The sequence below is a fragment of the Sus scrofa genome, chromosome 15 (genome assembly GCF_000003025.6).
Source record: "Sus scrofa isolate TJ Tabasco breed Duroc chromosome 15, Sscrofa11.1, whole genome shotgun sequence".
Lineage (NCBI taxonomy): Eukaryota > Metazoa > Chordata > Mammalia > Artiodactyla > Suidae > Sus > Sus scrofa.
The window spans coordinates 140,306,490-140,323,085 of NC_010457.5; the positions used below are offsets into that span (position 1 = coordinate 140,306,490).

The 16,596-nt window shown below is 60.6% G+C and overlaps 1 protein-coding gene across 2 annotated transcripts; it reads left to right on the forward strand.

Annotated features, from left to right (window-relative positions):
- On the forward strand, positions 2,123-16,135 carry GAL3ST2 (galactose-3-O-sulfotransferase 2). 2 transcript variants are annotated; one of them, NM_213778.1, is given in 4 exon segments: positions 2,194-2,222; positions 11,389-11,472; positions 12,476-12,740; positions 13,346-14,164. In NM_213778.1, coding segments are annotated over 4 exon segments (1,197 nt in total).

The window sequence follows — 16,596 nt, forward strand, 5'->3', positions numbered from 1 at the left end:
AAGTAAATGAACGCGGTCTGAGGCCCCCATGGGTGGGGGTGGGGTCTGCACTTTGGCCCTAGACGTCCCCACGTGTGGCTCTCGGTGCCCTCCCACCCCCGTGCTGGAGGGTCCGGCCTTGTGCTTAGGAGGAGCCAGGGGCCAGGCGAGGCCTTGCTGACATCTGGAGGGATGGCTCTTAGAAGCCAGAGGAGCCCGCCGGTGGGGGGAGGGGGGCTGAGGAGGCCCCCACCCTGCAGGGGGAGGACCAGCTGTCTGGATGGAGCTGCCTGTGCGGGGGTGGGGGGACAGGACCAGGGGACCCCAGGACAGAGGGGAGTACACTCAGGCTGCCCGCAGCCACGGGCCGGTCACTGTGACACCCTGTCTCCACCAGTGACCACGTCTCTCACCGGGTGGGGTCCGGGCTGGGGCAGCACCTCAGACCCAGCTGCTTCCGGGGGTGGCTGCTCTGGCAGACATCACCCCAAGTGCCCAACTTGACGTCATCCCATGCAGGCCCCTCAAGGGGAGCTGCCGCTGTGTGGGGTGTGGCTTCGAGGTGGCCAGTGCCCTTGACCCTGGGCTCCACCGTGTGGCTTTGTTGGCCAGTGAAGTGCGAGGGGCGGCCATGCAGCAGGCGGGAGGTGCCCTTGTCCCCTGCGTATCCAGGTGGCTGCTGACGCTGGAGGCGTTCTCTGGTTTGTCCCAGTGTCATTGGGGGTTGACGGGGTGTCAGTTGGATCAGTGTTGGGGTCATTGGGGGAATCGATTGGGGGTCGGTGGGGGTCAGCGGGGTCAGTGGGAGTCAGTGGGGTTATTGGGGGTCAGTGGGGTTATTGGGGGGTCATTGGGAGTCGATGGAGGTCAGTGGGGTCAGTGGGGGTGTCAGGAGAGGTGGGGGTGTCAGTGGAGGTGTCAGTGGGGTTGAGAGGCGGGGAGCCCCTGGTGTGCGTGTGCTGTGCTCGCAGGGCTTCTGTCTTGGCCTGGCCGGGGGTCTTCCTCTCCTTTCACCCCCGCCCCCCACACGGACGTGAAATACAAGGTGCTGGGCTCCAGCCCCCAGAGCGAAGACCCTCCCGGAACCTCCACCGGGACCGCAGGCCGGGCCTCCGCCTTCTCGCCCACACTTTCAGGCCCGGGTCGGGGCTCCCTGCACTGTGAGTGGCAACCCCAGTGCCCCCCGACTCCTGTGGTCGAGAGGTGCCTGTGGAAGGAACGTACCAGCCCAGAGGCCTGTCCGCCAGGCTCCCCAGAGGCCGTGGCCGGGCCGGGCCGAGCCGAGCCCACCCCTGAGCACCCCGAGGCCAGTCACGGGTGGCCCGGCCCGAGCTGGGAGTCGAGGCTCGCTGGTGCAGAGGGGACCCCAAAGCGCCCTGCTGCGGCGAAGCCCAGGCGTAGCAGTGGGGCGACATCCTGCCCCGGCTGGCAAAGACGCCAGGGCTGCCCAGGTGGGGAGGGGCCTCCACGGTGGCCGCCTCCTGGGCTGTGGGATCTTTGTCTTCCTATGAATCAACACTTGGTAAAAATGCTGCAAACATTTCCCCCCGTCTTTTGTTGGTCTTTGAATTATGTTTACTCCTTTCCCAAAGAAAGAAATGTACTTTCATGGAGTAAAGTCTATGAAAATTTTTGTTTTCTTCTGAGGTGTCCTCTTCCGGAAGTTCTTGGACCAGCCCAAGATGTAAAACTAGCTGAATTTTCTCATGGTAGAAAGCCAGCCTGAGGGGAGGGAGAGGAACGCTTTTCAAAGGGTCTGCTTTCCTTCCTCATCCTCGGAGCTGCCGGCCGACCCCCTTGCGTGTCACAGCATGTCCTCAGTTCTGGACAAATGTGCCCCACAGCCCCCTGTAAGCCCACCTGGGCCGACTGCGCCGGGCGGGGGCGGAGTGGGCAGGTGGCCACCCCACGCGGCAGGCCCTGCAAGGCGCCCGCTTCCAGTCTGGAGGGAGCCAGTCTCCCCAGGTGGCGCCAGCCGGGCCACAGGGAAGGTCTGGTTCTTTCTCAGAACCAAGGTTGAGCCCCGGGGTTGGGGTGAGGGTGGAGGGCGTGGCCTCACACCTGGGCTGGCAGGTGAGCTTCTCTGGGCGTCAGGTTCCTACTCTGCCCGCACCACACCCAGCCTGGTTCCTGTGCCCTGGGCCACCTGCCGGGGCAGCAGGGCCAGCCTGAACTGCCGCCTGCCCGCTCGCTGAGGCCGCAGACCCTGGAAACATGCTGTCTGCTCTGGGCGGCTTGCAGAGGTAAAGGGGGGTCTGGGCCACGGGGGCCACGGGGTGCTTCAGTCCTTCAGGTTGCTGGGCCAGGGCCTTGGGGGAAAAGGTCAAGGCCGCAGACCCCACCTCACAGCAGAGCATGCATGCTGGGTGTCAGGCTGCCCAGAGGCTGCTGAGCAGTTTAGGAAGAGTGACAAACATCTCATGGGTTAGAGGAAGAATCACAATTACAGGTCTTTAGTCAATGCTTTAAGAAAAGGGTGGGGGGGGAGTCCTTTTTCTTTTTTGTACAGGGAGAATTAAATTTATTTTAAAAAATTTAGAGTTCGTCTCCGCACCGGCCAGAGCGAGCCGGGTGGGGACCAGAGGAGGGAGGACAGGCCGGAGGCCACTGTTTCCCCCTCAGGCAGGGCACGGCGTGCAGGGCTGGCTGAGCCAGGACAGTGGCTGCAATGGGCAGAGGGTAGGCAGGGAGCATCCTGGAGACAGACCCTCCGTCGCTGTGTGTCAGAACGCATGGCCGGTGCCTTTCTCACCCGGTCTCGGATGCCTGGGCCGTGGCTGCCAACTTCTCCGTGGATGAGGGACCTCCTTGGCTGGGCACGAGGCGCACAGAGGCAGAACGGCACCTGATGGATGTGGAAGCGTGGCCACGTTTCCGTGGTGACCGGGTGGCGAGCATCACTGTTGGGGCCCCCACTGAATCTCCGGGCGTGTCTGTCTAAAACCGGTCTCCCACAGCTGCCGCGCCCGGGCGCCCAGCTTCTCGGTGGTCGGTCCTCTTCTGCTGGCGTCCAGTCTGCTCCGTGTTCTTCTCTCTCTCCTGTACCCCCTCCATCCCGTTCTCGTCTACCCTCTTCTTTCCGTTCTGATCTACATGAAGAGTGTTGTTGGGAGTTCCCCTTGTGGCTGAGCGGGTTAAGAACTCAACATGGTGTCTGTGAGGATGCCGGTTCGATCCCTGGCCTTGCTTAGTGGGTTAAGGATCCGGCATGGTCACAAACTGTGGTGTAGGTCACGGATGTGGCTCGGATCTGGTATGGCTGTGGCTGTGGTGTGTGCCAGCAGCTACAGCTCCAAATTGACCCCGGCCCGGGAACTTCCATATGCCACAGGCGTGGCCCTACAAAGAAGGGGGAGAAAAAGCAGAGTGTTGGCTGTAACCCAGGACTGAGTGTGACCGCTGAACTGATCATGTAGCAAATCTGTGCAGCCCAGAGTTGAGAAAACACCCATTTAGCCGTTGAGCCTGATGCAGCAGGGTCTGGGAGGATTCCGGGGTCCGGGTAGGGTGGTGGGGGCGTGGACAGCAGTGGGCTGGAAGGCCCTAGACAGCCTCTTGCCCCCTGGCTCTGGCGGGGCACCTCAGTTTCCCCCGGGAAGCTGCAGAGCAGCTTCTATGTGGCTGTGTCAGGATGGTGCTTCAGGGAAGCAGAAGCATGAGCCGCAGGTGTCTGAAGGCCAGTCTGAGGAATCTCGCTTTTTTTGGTCAAAGCCAGGCCTTGTCATTCCTGGTTTGACGGCAGGGTGGCTGGTGGGGAGTGGAGACGGGCAGGCAGTGATGGGGTGACTTTCTCTCCTTTTATAGAAGAGCCCCAGGTGCAGGGCCGTGATCTGTTCTCTTTCCTCTCAGCGTTTGGGGCTTGTTGGCTCTGGACATCCAGCCCAACCCCTGTCTGGTTTGGCCTTCACATGAGGGCTCTGTGCTTCGGACTCAGCAGCCCACAGCCTCCACCCACCCTGTGCTGAGACCAGCTCAGCAGGATAGGGCTGAAGAACGGGTGCTGTGAAACTTACGGAAAAAAGTTAACATAAAACAAGATACAGAGACATTTAAGTAAAGGTGGGAGCCAGGGGACTCAAGGTCTCAGGGACCAAGAGCGCCGCCTTAAGAAACCACACTGCTTCTATTGTGTTTTTTAGGATTATGTCACGTGAGAAGGGGGTTGTAGGTGCAGGATATAGGATTTTTTAAGTTATTTTAAAAGCCACATAGCCGGTTGCTGATTAAGCTTTTACTCTGACCTTTAGGCATTTAACAATCATTAGCATTTGAGGAAGCTTGGCATCAGCTGTCTATGCAGAGCATCTAGAGAATCACCGTTGTGCTTCTGCAGACTGACTATCTGTAGCAACCCGAGTGCCCGACCTCGGTTCTTCTTTGCTAATGCATATCCAGCTAACGACCCCTCATAAACCCCTTGGGGCTATGGGGCTCCTCCTTTATTCTTTTTTTTTGCCTTTTCTTGAGCCGCTTCCCCGGCACATGGAGGTTCCCAGGCTAGGGGTCTAATTGGAGCTGTAGCTGCCGGCTACACTAGAGCCACAGCAACATGGGATCCGAGCTGCCCTGCAACCCATAAACAGCTCACGGCAACGCCGGATCCTTAATCCACTGAGCAAGGCGGGATCGAACCGCAACCTCATGGTTCCTAGTCGGATTCGTTAACCACCGCGCCACAATGGGAACTCCAGTCCTCCTTTATTCTTAAGAGGACGTATCATGCTGTGCAAACGGCGTGCCAATCTGCACAGGTCTGGCGTGCCTAGACCAACGCACTAAGTCCTCATTCAGCTGACCCTGTGAATAACTTATGCCTTTAGGTCTTCGTTCTTAAGCTTAAGTCAGTCACCGTCACTGCGACTGTTTTTCAAGCAGGAAGATGGGGTAAAGTGAAGCAGGACAAGATGGAGTTTTCAGCAAAGAGGCTGAGAACACAATGCAGAAACACGTCTCGCGACAACCCTGATCACGCAGCTCCCAGCCCCAAGGAGGCCCAGGGCCGGCACCTCCCTGCTCTTCTCAGACGCTGAGCCGGGGAGGGGCCCGGTTCCTGAGGGTGCTGTGTTTAGGGAGGGAGCCCTGAGTGACTGTCAGTCCCATCCTCCTCCCTGCTAATTAAATGCTCCCGCTGCACCCAGGTCCTCAGCCTGTCGCCATGTCCTGCAGTGCACTTGGGGTTCCACAAGGACCCGCTGAAGGGACGAAGGATGAACGAGGGGAAGTGGCCACTGTGGGGCTGCTTTATCCGGTGACTGAGGATCCTGCTCATGAGCCCTGGGCGGGGACCCTGGGTCAGCTGAGGGAGTTTGTTCTCTGTGTGGGTCCGGAGGCCCCGAGGAGATGGAGAGCTTTGTGAGCTTCACTGGTGTGTGTGTGTGTGTGTGTGTGTGTGTGTGTGTGTGTGTGTGTGTGTGTGTGTGTGTTGCGGGGGGGAGCCCTTTACAGTCCATGCTTTTTTTTTTAGGGCCACAAGTGTGGCATATGGAAGTTCAAAGGCTAGGGGTCAAATTGGAGCTGCAGCTACTGGCCTACGCTACAGCCACAGCGCTACAGCCACAGCCGCCACAGCCACGCCAGATCTGAGCCGCGTCTGTGACCTACACCACGGCTCACGGCAACGCTGGGCCCTTAACCCACTGAGGGAGGCCAGGGATCGCGCCCTTGTCCTCGCGGATGCTAGTTGGATTCATTTCCAATGAGCCACGTGGGGACTCCCTTCAGTCCATTCTTCTGCTTCCCTGTGGCTGTGAGACCAGAGAGAGAGAGGAAGGGGGGAGGGGGAGGGGGGCCATCAGGCTCAGGCCTGTGTGTCTAGATTCTGGCTGAAGCTGACCGATTGCTGAAGCCGGTCAGAGACTCGCTCCGGGTCTTCTGCAGCCCCACCAGGTGGAAGTTTGCTCACACCCAAGGGTTGGCTGGATGGGACCACAGGGGTGTGTGTGTATAATCCTGGACATAAAAACCCAGTTCCATAAAACCTCCGTGTGTGTCCCTCATGGTCAACACCCCACTAGAATTTCCTGAGCTGGGGGCGGGATGTCTCTATGACTGTTTATTACCCATAATTTTAGATCCTTTAGTGGTTCTTACTCAGAGGCCTAGGAATTCTCTCTGAGCGGCCTGGGCACCGCCCCTCCTGGGGGCTGGGGCCTCGAGCTCCTCAATGGCCCGTGGCCGGGAGCAGCGCCTTGTCCATTGGCGCCTAGGCCGTCTGCTTCGGGGTTTGCTGGTGCCACTTGTGGGCCACAGTGCAGGACCTTATCAGCGGGGCCTGACCCAGAGGTGACCGGTGACCTTGGCAACCAGCCCTGTTCCTGTGCAGGGCAGGGGGCCCCCACTGGGAGCCCCTTGGGTTCCAAAGTTGGAGGCTCTTTGGAGCTTATCTGCTGCTGCGACCAGGCCGGCCTGGAGGGGAGCCTCACAGAGAACCCTGAGAGGGTGGCAGCTCCTCGGGGTGCGTGGGAAGCAGTGCTACAGGGCTTGTCGTTTTCAGCTATATTTACGTGTTTCCCCACATTTCTTGGTTTTCAAAAGTTTTCTAGCACCGAACTCCTTAAAAATATTTTCTAGTTCGTTTTCCTTTTTAAAAAGAGTTTTATTGGCATGTAACTCACATACCAAACCATCTCCCCAAAGTCGTGCCACCACTGGGCTTGCCTTCGGAAGAGCTTCTGTGAGTTACGGTGTGAGGCGACGCAGGAGGCCGGGCCCCAACTCCCTGCTGCCTAGAACGCGAGCTGCACGGCCTCCGAAGTGGCTCTGTGTGGCCCCGAGGGTAGGGCTGAGCACCTAGTCGTCTGGCACCCGCACCCACCCACCACTCTGCTGACCCCATGGTCCTTGGGACTAGAGGGGATTTTGCAAAAGACAGAGGGCTTCCTCTGAAAGCATCATTGTTCCCGAGCAGCAGGGAGAGTTTGTTGCCTTAAGGCCAAAGTGTTACTGTGAAAGTTAAAGCTGAAATTTTAAACAGATGGTCAGTGTGTGTTGGAATTTCATTAAACTCCTCTGCAGTGGCCAGTAAAAGCACAGTGTTTGCGGAAGGGCGTTTTATGTGGCAGATAAAGTGGGGCCGGGGTGAGGCCTCGGGGAGAAACGAGCCTGGGGCATGTCCCATGGGCCTCATGGAGTGGGGTTAAACCCTAACTCTATGGGGCTGTAAAACTGCTGTGCTCATTGCTCCAGCTCCAGGGGACAACCCACCGCCCTCCCTGGGAGGGCCTCGTGAGTCAGCAGAAGTGGCTCCACGCGAGCCAGGGATCCTGTGACCCCGCGAGCCGGGTGGCCTTCTGGAAGTTCACCCCTGGGCTTTGTTCCTTCTGCCTTGGTGCAGGTGCCCAGGCCCCGGGACCCGCCTCCAGCTGGGACCCAGTCCTGTGCCGGCGCCCTTGGCAGCCAGGCCCTAGCGGGTGTGAGCGTGTAGGCCGGACTGCAGTGCAGCATAGTTCTTAGGCTTCTTAAGGCTTGGCCTGTGCACCTTTTGGCCTCAGGGAGACCCTCTGAGGTGGGTCCCAGGCTCTGTCCTGGGTCCGGGGAGGAGGGCGTGAAGGCGGGCTGGGGAAAGCTTGCACCTGCCTGCAGCTGGAGTGGGAGCTGGAAGCCGTGGGCGAGGCAGTGGCTGGCACCACAAATGCTTCCAGCCTGCAGATGTGCGTGTGTGGTGTGGACGCAGGCGGGAAACCCAGCACCCTATGTCCCCCGAGGTTGCACCCTGTGGGAGAGAGAAGGCAGGGCCCAGTGGGAGGGGCTGCTTGCAAGCTGCAGTCCCATATCAGTCGGCATTGGTGCTGGACTGGGGTGTGAACCTGTTGGGGGGGCGAATGTGGCGGTTCCCAGGTTTGCCACCCGGGAGGCTCCGAAGCCACAAGCTTCTCGGAGTGGTGAGACCCAGGCCCCAGGGGACGATCCCTTGAGACCATTTCTTACCAATAAGACCCTCTGGGAGATGTGGCTCCTCCCTGGCTGGGTTCACAGGTGTATGGGACAGCTGGGAGCACCCTGTCAGCCCAGACAACAGGGGTGTCGCCAAGACTGGGGCCCCGGGCTGCCAGAATTCCACCAGAGCAGGCCTGCGAAGTGGCTGGAAGTGGCCAGATACAATGTACCTTAAAAAACTGGGGGGAGGAGTTCCTGTTGTAGCTCAGTGGGGTTAAGAGCCTGACATAGTGTCTGCGAGGATTGCGGGTTCGATCCCTGGCCTCCATCAGTGGATTAAGGATCCGGTGTTGCCATAGCTGTTGTCGGTCACAGATGTGGTTTGGATCGTTGTGGCCGTGGCTGTGGCGTGGGCCTCAGATTAAGCACCGATTTGATCCTTGGCCCGGGATCTTTCATATGCTGTGTGTGCGACCATGAGAAGAAAAAAAAATTTTTCAGCGCTCCCGTTGTGGTCCAGTGGGTTAAAGATCTGGTTTGTCTCTGTGGAGGCACAGGTTCAATCCCTGGCCTTGCTTAGCGGGCTAAGGATCTGTCGTTGCCATGAGCTGTGGTGTAGGTTGCAGATGTGGCATGGATTTGATCCCTAGTCTGGGAGCTTCCATATGCCGAGGGTGTGGCCTAAAAAGAAAAGCATTTTTTCTGCTCTAGTGCTGTGCACTAGCACACGGAAAGTGAACATGCATTTCCTTTACAATGACAGCGACTCAGGACAGGCCGCTGGGTCCTGGCCCGACTCCCGCTGCCGCACTCTGCTGGCAGGGCGTTTGCCCGCAGGCCTGGCCCGCTAGTGACCCCTCCTCCCACCCTGTCTTCCTCTGCTTCTTCCCCGACCCAGCTGGCTGCAGGGGACACTGCGAGTGGGTCGGCGTGGCCGCTGGTTAACTCGGCCTGGGCCACAGGCGTGTGGCCTCCCTGTGCTCAGGGGGACTCCCTGGGGTGAGCCTGGGGGTTGTCGAGATCAGGAAGCATGTGGTGACGTGGGATAAACCCCCGCACATCCAGGCCAGGCAAAGGCCCTGCGGTCCCAAGAGGCAGCGCCATCAGAGCAGCGGCGACGGTGAGGACAGCCCGGGCGCCACACCCTTGACCAATGTGTCCTGACCAATGGGGTCAGGTGGAAACCCAGCAGCAGGTGGGTGACCCACCTGTGCCCACGCTGGAAAGCTCTGCTTTGTCACCAGCCACCCCTCCGCGCCCAGGTCGCCTCTGGGCGCGGAGCAGCTCAGAGGTTGGGACTTCCCGCACCATCCAGCACCCAGCAGGCGTTTTCCTCAACGGGGTTTGGAAGCTTCTTGCTATTACTGTAGTGTTTGTGTCTGCTGGGATTTTAGAATTGACTGGTTATTGAACGTTCTTTTTGGGGGGTTGCGTTCAACCTTGGCACTGCTTTATGCAGAAGTCAGAGAGCAGAGGAGCTGCGGCGGTAGCCGAGGGCTGGGGGCCAGCAGGGTCTGACAGGGCAGCGCACGAATAGCCATTTCCTGCCCAGCAGTGCGGCCAGTGTGAATCTCTTCCACGCTTCAGTTTCGGGAGGGTTAGGGGAGGCTCGTGGAAGGCCTGAGCCTGAGTCTCCCTGCTCAGGAGGTGCCACGCTTTGCCCTTTCCTTCCAGGCTTCTTCTCCCTCCTGCTTCCCCTGGTTAACCTGCTCTCTCTCCATTTGCCTGTCACACTCCTATGCACCCTGTAAAGCCCTATATAGAAGCCCCTGTCCAATTGGGAAGCTCGTCCCTGTGTAAGCTCTTTGAGTACAGGTGTGACATCTGGTCCCCTCGCCCCTGACCTGACCTCCTGCACTGAGAGTCTGTGGCCCATGTGGCATAGTCCCCTTGTCCCCTCTAGCCCCTGTCAGAGACCCCTTCACCTGCTCAGAGGCCTGTTGGTACCAGCTGCCCCTCCACGTTGCTGGAGCCCGAGGGCCTGGGCGCCCTGCCAAGCAGAGCCTGTGTGGAGACGCAGCCGGTGTGGGCTGTGGGCAAGACCCCTCTCGCGTCCTCTTTTCCTTCTTATCCTTCAGATGTGGGCAGCCTGATGCTCACCTCTGACCTCACCTTTGCTAAGGAGCGGCTGGGGCGCTGGCTCGGATGTGTCGGCAGGAAGCAGGTGGGTGGGGAAGGTGTCTGGGGACAAGGCTGTGATGCTCAGAACCAATCTGGGAAGGGCAGGTGTGTCTGGGAACAGGTGATTGGCACCGGCCGGTCCTGGCGATAGGGGCCTGGGCTGGGGGCTCCTCGCAATTTGCCTCCTTGAGAGCTCAGGTCCAAGGTTCATGCTGTTACTGGTGGAGTCAAGGTGAGCACGTGCAGGTCTGTGCAGGCGCCTCCCATCTCCAAGAAGTCAGGATGCCCAACCGCCAGCGCCACACACTGACTGGACGACGGCCAGGCCACGCGCAGGGCGTGAGGAGGCAGGGGAGCTCAGAAAAGGCCATGAGTGAGATGTGTTGGGGGCAGTGCCCTCCCAGCAGGGAGGGCCCCCGATGATTCTCTGCCCAGCAGCCACCCAGCGGTCTGCTCGCTGGAAAATCAGGGCCCAAATACCTGGACGCAGAGGGCGCTGTCTCTGTGCACGGGCCACGGCAGTGGACGAGGCCACAAGGTGATGGGCGTTCATCAGTCAGATGCCAGGAAAACAACGGAGGCCCCGCAGACGGCGGTTTGCCAGCCCAGCACGCCAGCTGCCTCAGGTGGGGGTGGGGGCTGTGCCAGGGTAGCACTGTGCTGCTTGGTGGCTCTGTGTCTAGGGCCACCTGGTTCATGAACTCTGTATGCAGAGCCCAACCTGGGAAGTGCCTGCAGCCTGAGCATCAGGACTAAACAGAGGCCTGACTTCCAGGTTGTTCTGGGCTATGAGGGGCCTCCTGCTGCTGGCTGGACCACTGGGTCCTGGGCCACCAGCCTGGCCACGTGTGAAACGAGCAGCCGCTTGTACTTGTTTCAGAGATGCGTGTGCCTCTCCCGCAAGCCCAGCTCCGGTCCAGGCTGCAGCCCCTGCTCCCACAGGCTGCCGCCCACCCCTCGCTCCCTCCATAGGGGCAGCAATTGCATGGCTCTCTTAGCGCACGCTTGGGTGGGTGGGCATGGGACCACAGGTCCGAATTTTGGTCAATAAGATGGAAGTTTGCTAGAGGCTTCTAAAAGGCTTTTGATTCCTTCTCGTGTTGGGGGAGTCCCCTGAGCTGGTCACACCTCTACCTGCCAGCTCCACCCTCTCTGTGCCACCTCCCAGGAACGGGTCCCCATCTTGGCTTCTCCTGGCTTCTGAGCAGTGGATGTGGGGTTGAGGGACCCACTGGGGGTGGGGCCTGATGATTCAGGCCCACTGGGTTTTGTCCCCTCACCCTAGAGCCCCCTGTGCACAGCAGATATTGGATATAAGCTGTCCCATGACGAGGGGGTGTGGAGGGGTCGGGGTGGGTGGCACTGGCTCCTCCTGAGCCCAGACTCAGGGTGGAGGGGCCTTGTTCCCCACAGGTGCTTCTGGGCCATCCTCCTCCTGGCCCTGACCGTGTCCCTGCTGGCTGGCTTCCTGCACAAGGACGTCAGGCTGCTCATGCCGTGAGTCTTGCGTGGTGTGGGCTGAGGTCCTGGCACGGCCCCTCCCAGAGCAGCACCAGGACCCCAGCCTACCCCCTCTGGGCGGCCCCGGCCCCGGCCGAGACTGCGGCCGTGCCTCTGCTCGGTGCCTTGGGCTCCCCTCTGCAGTAGAGGAGTGGGCCCTTCCTTGGGGTCCCCCAGCCCCTCAAGCTGCCCAGGCCCCTGGGAGGGCAACTAGAGGGTGGGATCTGGGCCTGGGCAGAGCTGTTGGCGGCAGAGGGTGACTGGGTGATGGGAGGAGGGCTGGGGAGGCCATGACCTCTGCTTCCCTGTTTGTTGGTGGTGTGACCTGTGAGGCCCAGGGTCCACACGGATGGCCACCTGGCCTAGTGCCTTAGCCTGGCTGCTGGGAGGGTCCTGTGGTCCCCGGCTACCTCCCACCCCCTACTTGCTGTCCACAAGAGTCGGGGGAATGCCACAGCCCTCTGGGTATCTTTGCCTGCCCCGATTGTCCCCAGGGTGGGTACAGGCTTCTGCATTGTCCCCCACCATTCTGGGTCACTCTTACCAGCCCTGGGCTCTGCATTGGGGCAGGAAGGCCACCTACTGCTCCAGGCTGGAGTCACGGCTGGGGGCTGCCATCGTGGGTCACAGGCCTGGGCACCAGGGCCCACTCTGACCAGTTCTAGCATGAAGGGTCAACCAAGAAATGCCAGCCCCGTGGCCCAGGTCACAGGGCTAGAGCCAGTCTGGGTGCTCTGAGACCCAGGACAGGGCAGATGGCGGAGCCACTGAGGGAGCAATGGTGTCTGGGCCAGCGGTCCCCTGGGGCTGCAGGGTTGGGGGCTCCAGGTCAAGGGGAGCCCAGTGATGCGGTTGGGTTTGGGGTGTCACCAGGTCAGGGAGTCTCGACTGGGGAGCATGGTGATGGGAGAAGGTCCAAGGGCCTCCCGTTTCGGGGGTTGCTGGGGTGGGGTGTCGGGGGGGATGCGGGGGCTCCCACGCCGACTGTGCTCTCCCCTAGCCTACTCAAGGGCCAGGCTGAAGGGCCCCCCATCACCAACGTCATGTTCCTCAAGACGCACAAGACGGCCAGCAGCACGGTGCTCAACATCCTCTTCCGCTTCGCCGAGACGCACAACCTGTCGGTGGCGCTGCCCGCGGGCCAGCGCGTCCACCTGGGCTACCCCTGGCTCTTCCTGGCGCGCTATGTGGAGGGCGTCGAGGAGGGCGGCCCCGAGCAGCGCTTCAACATCATGTGCAACCACCTGAGGTTCAACCTGCCGGAGGTGCGTGGCGGAGGCGGGGGGCCCTCCGTGGGGTGCGGGGCCGGGGCTCAGGCCGAGGCCTAGCGTGGGGGCTGGTGGAGGCTCCTGCCGGGCCTGCAGCCCCCTGCCTGGCTGCCAGTCGCCTGCGCTTGCTCCTGGAGTCGGGCCCTGCTGCTCTCCCCTCTCCCACCTCCTGCCGGTTCCCAAGGCCGCCACTCTTCCTATCTGTGGACGTTGGCACGTGCTGTCTGTCCCCTTTGGCGGGAAAGCTCTTCACAGCTTCTTCTCGGAGTTGGTCTCAGCTTAGAGGTCACCTCCTGGGTGGGGGGTGCTTCTCCGACCTCCTTTCTAAAGGCATAGCCGGGGCGGGTGGGGAAGGGTGAGGGAGTTGGGGGGAGGAGCATGGCCGGTTCAGGTGTTTTGAGGTCACTCTGGATGCTGGTGGAGAGAGGTGGGCAGGGGAGCAAGGTGGCCCGGCTGGATGTAGGAGGGCCAGGTGGCGGAGGCAGTGGGGCGGAGGGCAGGTTCCGGTGCGCTGCCGGGTGGGGAAGAAGACGCCACCTGCCGCCAGGGCCGCCTGAAGGAGCCCGGAGAGTCACCGCCCTCCTTGTTCTGTCTCCAAACAGGTGCGGAAAGTCATGCCCAACGACACTTTCTACTTTTCCATCCTCAGAAACCCTGTCTTCCAGCTCGAGTCCTCCTTCATCTATTACAAGGGCTACGTCCCGGCCTTTAGGGACGTGGTCAGCCTGGAGGCCTTTCTGGCCTCCCCGGGGACCTACTACAACGAGAGCCAGGGCTTGCGCAACGCCTACGCCAGGAACGGCATGTGGTTCGACCTGGGCTTCGACAACAACGCGCCTGCGGAGGACGCCTACGTGCGCGCGCGCCTGGCTGACGTGGAGCGGCGCTTCCAGCTGGTGCTCATCGCCGAGCACTTCGACGAGTCCATGGTGCTGCTGCGGCACCTGCTGCGCTGGCGGCTGGACGACGTCGTCTCCTTCCCGCTCAACTTGCGCAGCCCGGGCAGCGTCACCAGCCTGACGCCCGAGGGTCAGGAGCGCGCCAAGCGCTGGTGCGCCCTGGACTGGCGCCTCTACCAGCACTTCAACCGCACCTTCTGGGCGCGCCTGCGTACCGAGCTGGGCCCGCGGCGGCTGCGCTCTGAGGTGGCGCAGCTGCAGGCGCGGCAGCGCGAGCTCCAGGCCCTCTGCGTGCAGGACGGCGCCCCCAAGAACAAGTCGCAGATCACCGACCTCAGGCTGCGTCCTTACCAGTCGGGCGAGGCCGACATTCTGGGCTACAGCCTGAGGCCCGGCCTGGACAACCAGACGGTGCAGCTGTGTCAGAGGATGGTCACGCCGGAACTCCAGTACACGGCCCGCCTGTACACGCAGCAGTTCCCAGAAAAGCCCCCCAAGAACATACCCTTCCTGGGGGCGTAATGGCCATCGGTGCTGCCTCAGGCTCAGAGGGGGCTTCCCGGGGCATCCAGGAGACCCAGGCCCCCCAGACCCCCCAGACCACAGGGCGAATACGCCTGTGAAGGAACCCCCTGTGGTCTGTCCTCTTGGAGGCCTCCCTCTTTCGTGGGGGCCTCAAATGCAGGACAACAGGCCCAGCTGGTCTGATGGCGTGAACCCGTTCATTCCTCAAATAGAAAAGTCTCACCGGGTAGGCAAGTTAGTTACATGTCAGCACACTGTCCACCCAAAGACCAGGAGCCCAGGGAATCGGGAGGGCCTGGGTCCCTGATGAGCACGCGCTGGTCACCGAGTCCCGGTTTAGCACCCACAGGCAGCACTTTGAAGGTGGGCCTGGGGAGCAGGGACAGGGAGTGGGGTCTGGAACGTCCCGCTTCCCATCTTTGGCTGTGTGAGGCGTGCTTCCAACCGAAAAACTTGAGAAATCTTAGAATTGCTTACGAGACAAATGCTTCAGTCGGAACACAGGTCGAGGGTCAGGGCTGCAATTCTGCTTTGGGGTAGCCCCCCTCCCGAATATCCAGTGAAGGAGGAAGCCTGCTGGAGAGGATGGGCAGCTGCAACCTCAGTTACCATGGAGACCATGCTGGATGTGATCCCAGAGGAGGGAGGCTTCCAGGCAGCCCTCTTTGTGGTCTGTGGGGAGGGAGTGAGGATGCCCTGCCTGGCAGGACGTGACCTCTGGCTGCTTAGGACGGGGTGCACACATCCAGCTCCATGTCCCTGTGCCCTTAGAAAATTAGGCACCCGGAGCACCCAAGAAGCAGAGCCACTCTTCCACACTGAGCCGCCTGTCCACCTGGTGCGGGGTCCCCTTCGTTCCCTGTAGGCCCTCATCTCTGAAGACCCCAGCACGTGCTCAAGGTGCTTCTCCGTCAGGGTGTGTCCTCACTTCTTAGGGGAATCAGCCTCTCAAAAAAGGGAGACCCCCCCCACCCACACACTGGAACAGGCAGCAGCTCCCTTGGGCATCAACTTAATGGAGGAGCTTCCAGTAGAATGAATTTTCAGTAAGATTAGAGGACATTTTGCAGTGAATTTGAGAGGGAAAGAATATTTGGAAAGGGGATAAATGACTTCCAAAAAAAGCGGAATAGGATAGATGGACACGGAACCAGGGTCAGCTGGTGGACCCTCCAGAGGCTCCCCCATCCTCTGCCGAGAGGAAAATGCAAAGAAGGAACTTCCACGGGAGGGTGCAGAAGGGAAGGCAGATCCAGGATGAGCCGGCCCGCGAACGCTGGGTGTCCCTGAGAGTAAGGCCATGGATAAGTCCCACAGAGAATGGGAGCGTTTACCTCCACTTAAAGGCAGATGAAATCTGTGCCCTGAACTTGGGCAGCTGCACCAATCCCCGGAAAAAACAAGACATCCACTCCCGCCCCGCCCCAGCCAGTGTGGGCAAGCAGAACGCGCTGCTGCTCGGTGGAGAGTGTGGGCACCGTCCACCACCCCGCCAGTGGGGCTGGGACCGCGGATGTGGCGAGCAGCCGAGGACACGGAATTACCATAGAAATCCAGCAGCATTTGCGTTTGTCTTTGTGGCTGGCAGGAGTGTAAACCAGCTCTGTCTTTGTAGAGGAAAATTTGTGGGTATTTGTCACACCGCAATAAAGCACATGCGGTTTGTAACAGAGCTGTGGTTGTCCACCAGAAGGGGTGTTTAAAACGCTAAGTTCTAGGTGGCCAAGAAAGCTGGGAGTGACCTGTGCCTCTCCTTTGTGATGCTTGGGTCAGGGCTGGTGAGCGGGGCCGCAAGTGACCAGGATGGGGTGTGACTGTCCCAGCCAGCAGAGTCCATGGGGGCGCGGGAAGCTGAGAGGGCAGACTGTGTAGTTTTCAAGAGAAGCTTTGTAATACAGGTTTTTATGTGAAACCTTCATGTTTAAAATGCTGGCATCTAACTACATCATTAAAACTCGGGAGAGAGAACAAGATGTGTCAGATGCCCTGTGAGCGCTCTGCGGTCCTTCATGCCACAACCTGGGGGCCAGACTGTCCCTCCCTTGTCCCCTGGAGGATGGCCCTCTGGCTTCTCGTGGGCGGCATCTCCGGAGGAGGCCTGGGGGCAGCGGATGCCCATGTCCCCCACGGAGGTCAGTCGTGGCTCCTGGCAGTGGCCCTCCCCCTGCACAGCGTTGCTGGAGCCTGAGCCCCAGGGAGGAACCAGTCAAACAGCAGAGAGGAGCCCCATGTGGCCCTGTCCTGGTATTGCCCCATTCTGACTGCCCTTCTGCCCCTCTGTGTTGCACCAAAGTGCATGGCTGGTGGGATGGTCCTGAGTCCTGATGCAGCCCTGGGGTGCGGCCAGCTCTGCCTCCCAGCCCCACAGTGGGCCCTTGTCTGCCTGCTCTCAGGTCCGAGAGGCAAGTGCTCCTGCGGCCGCCCCACAG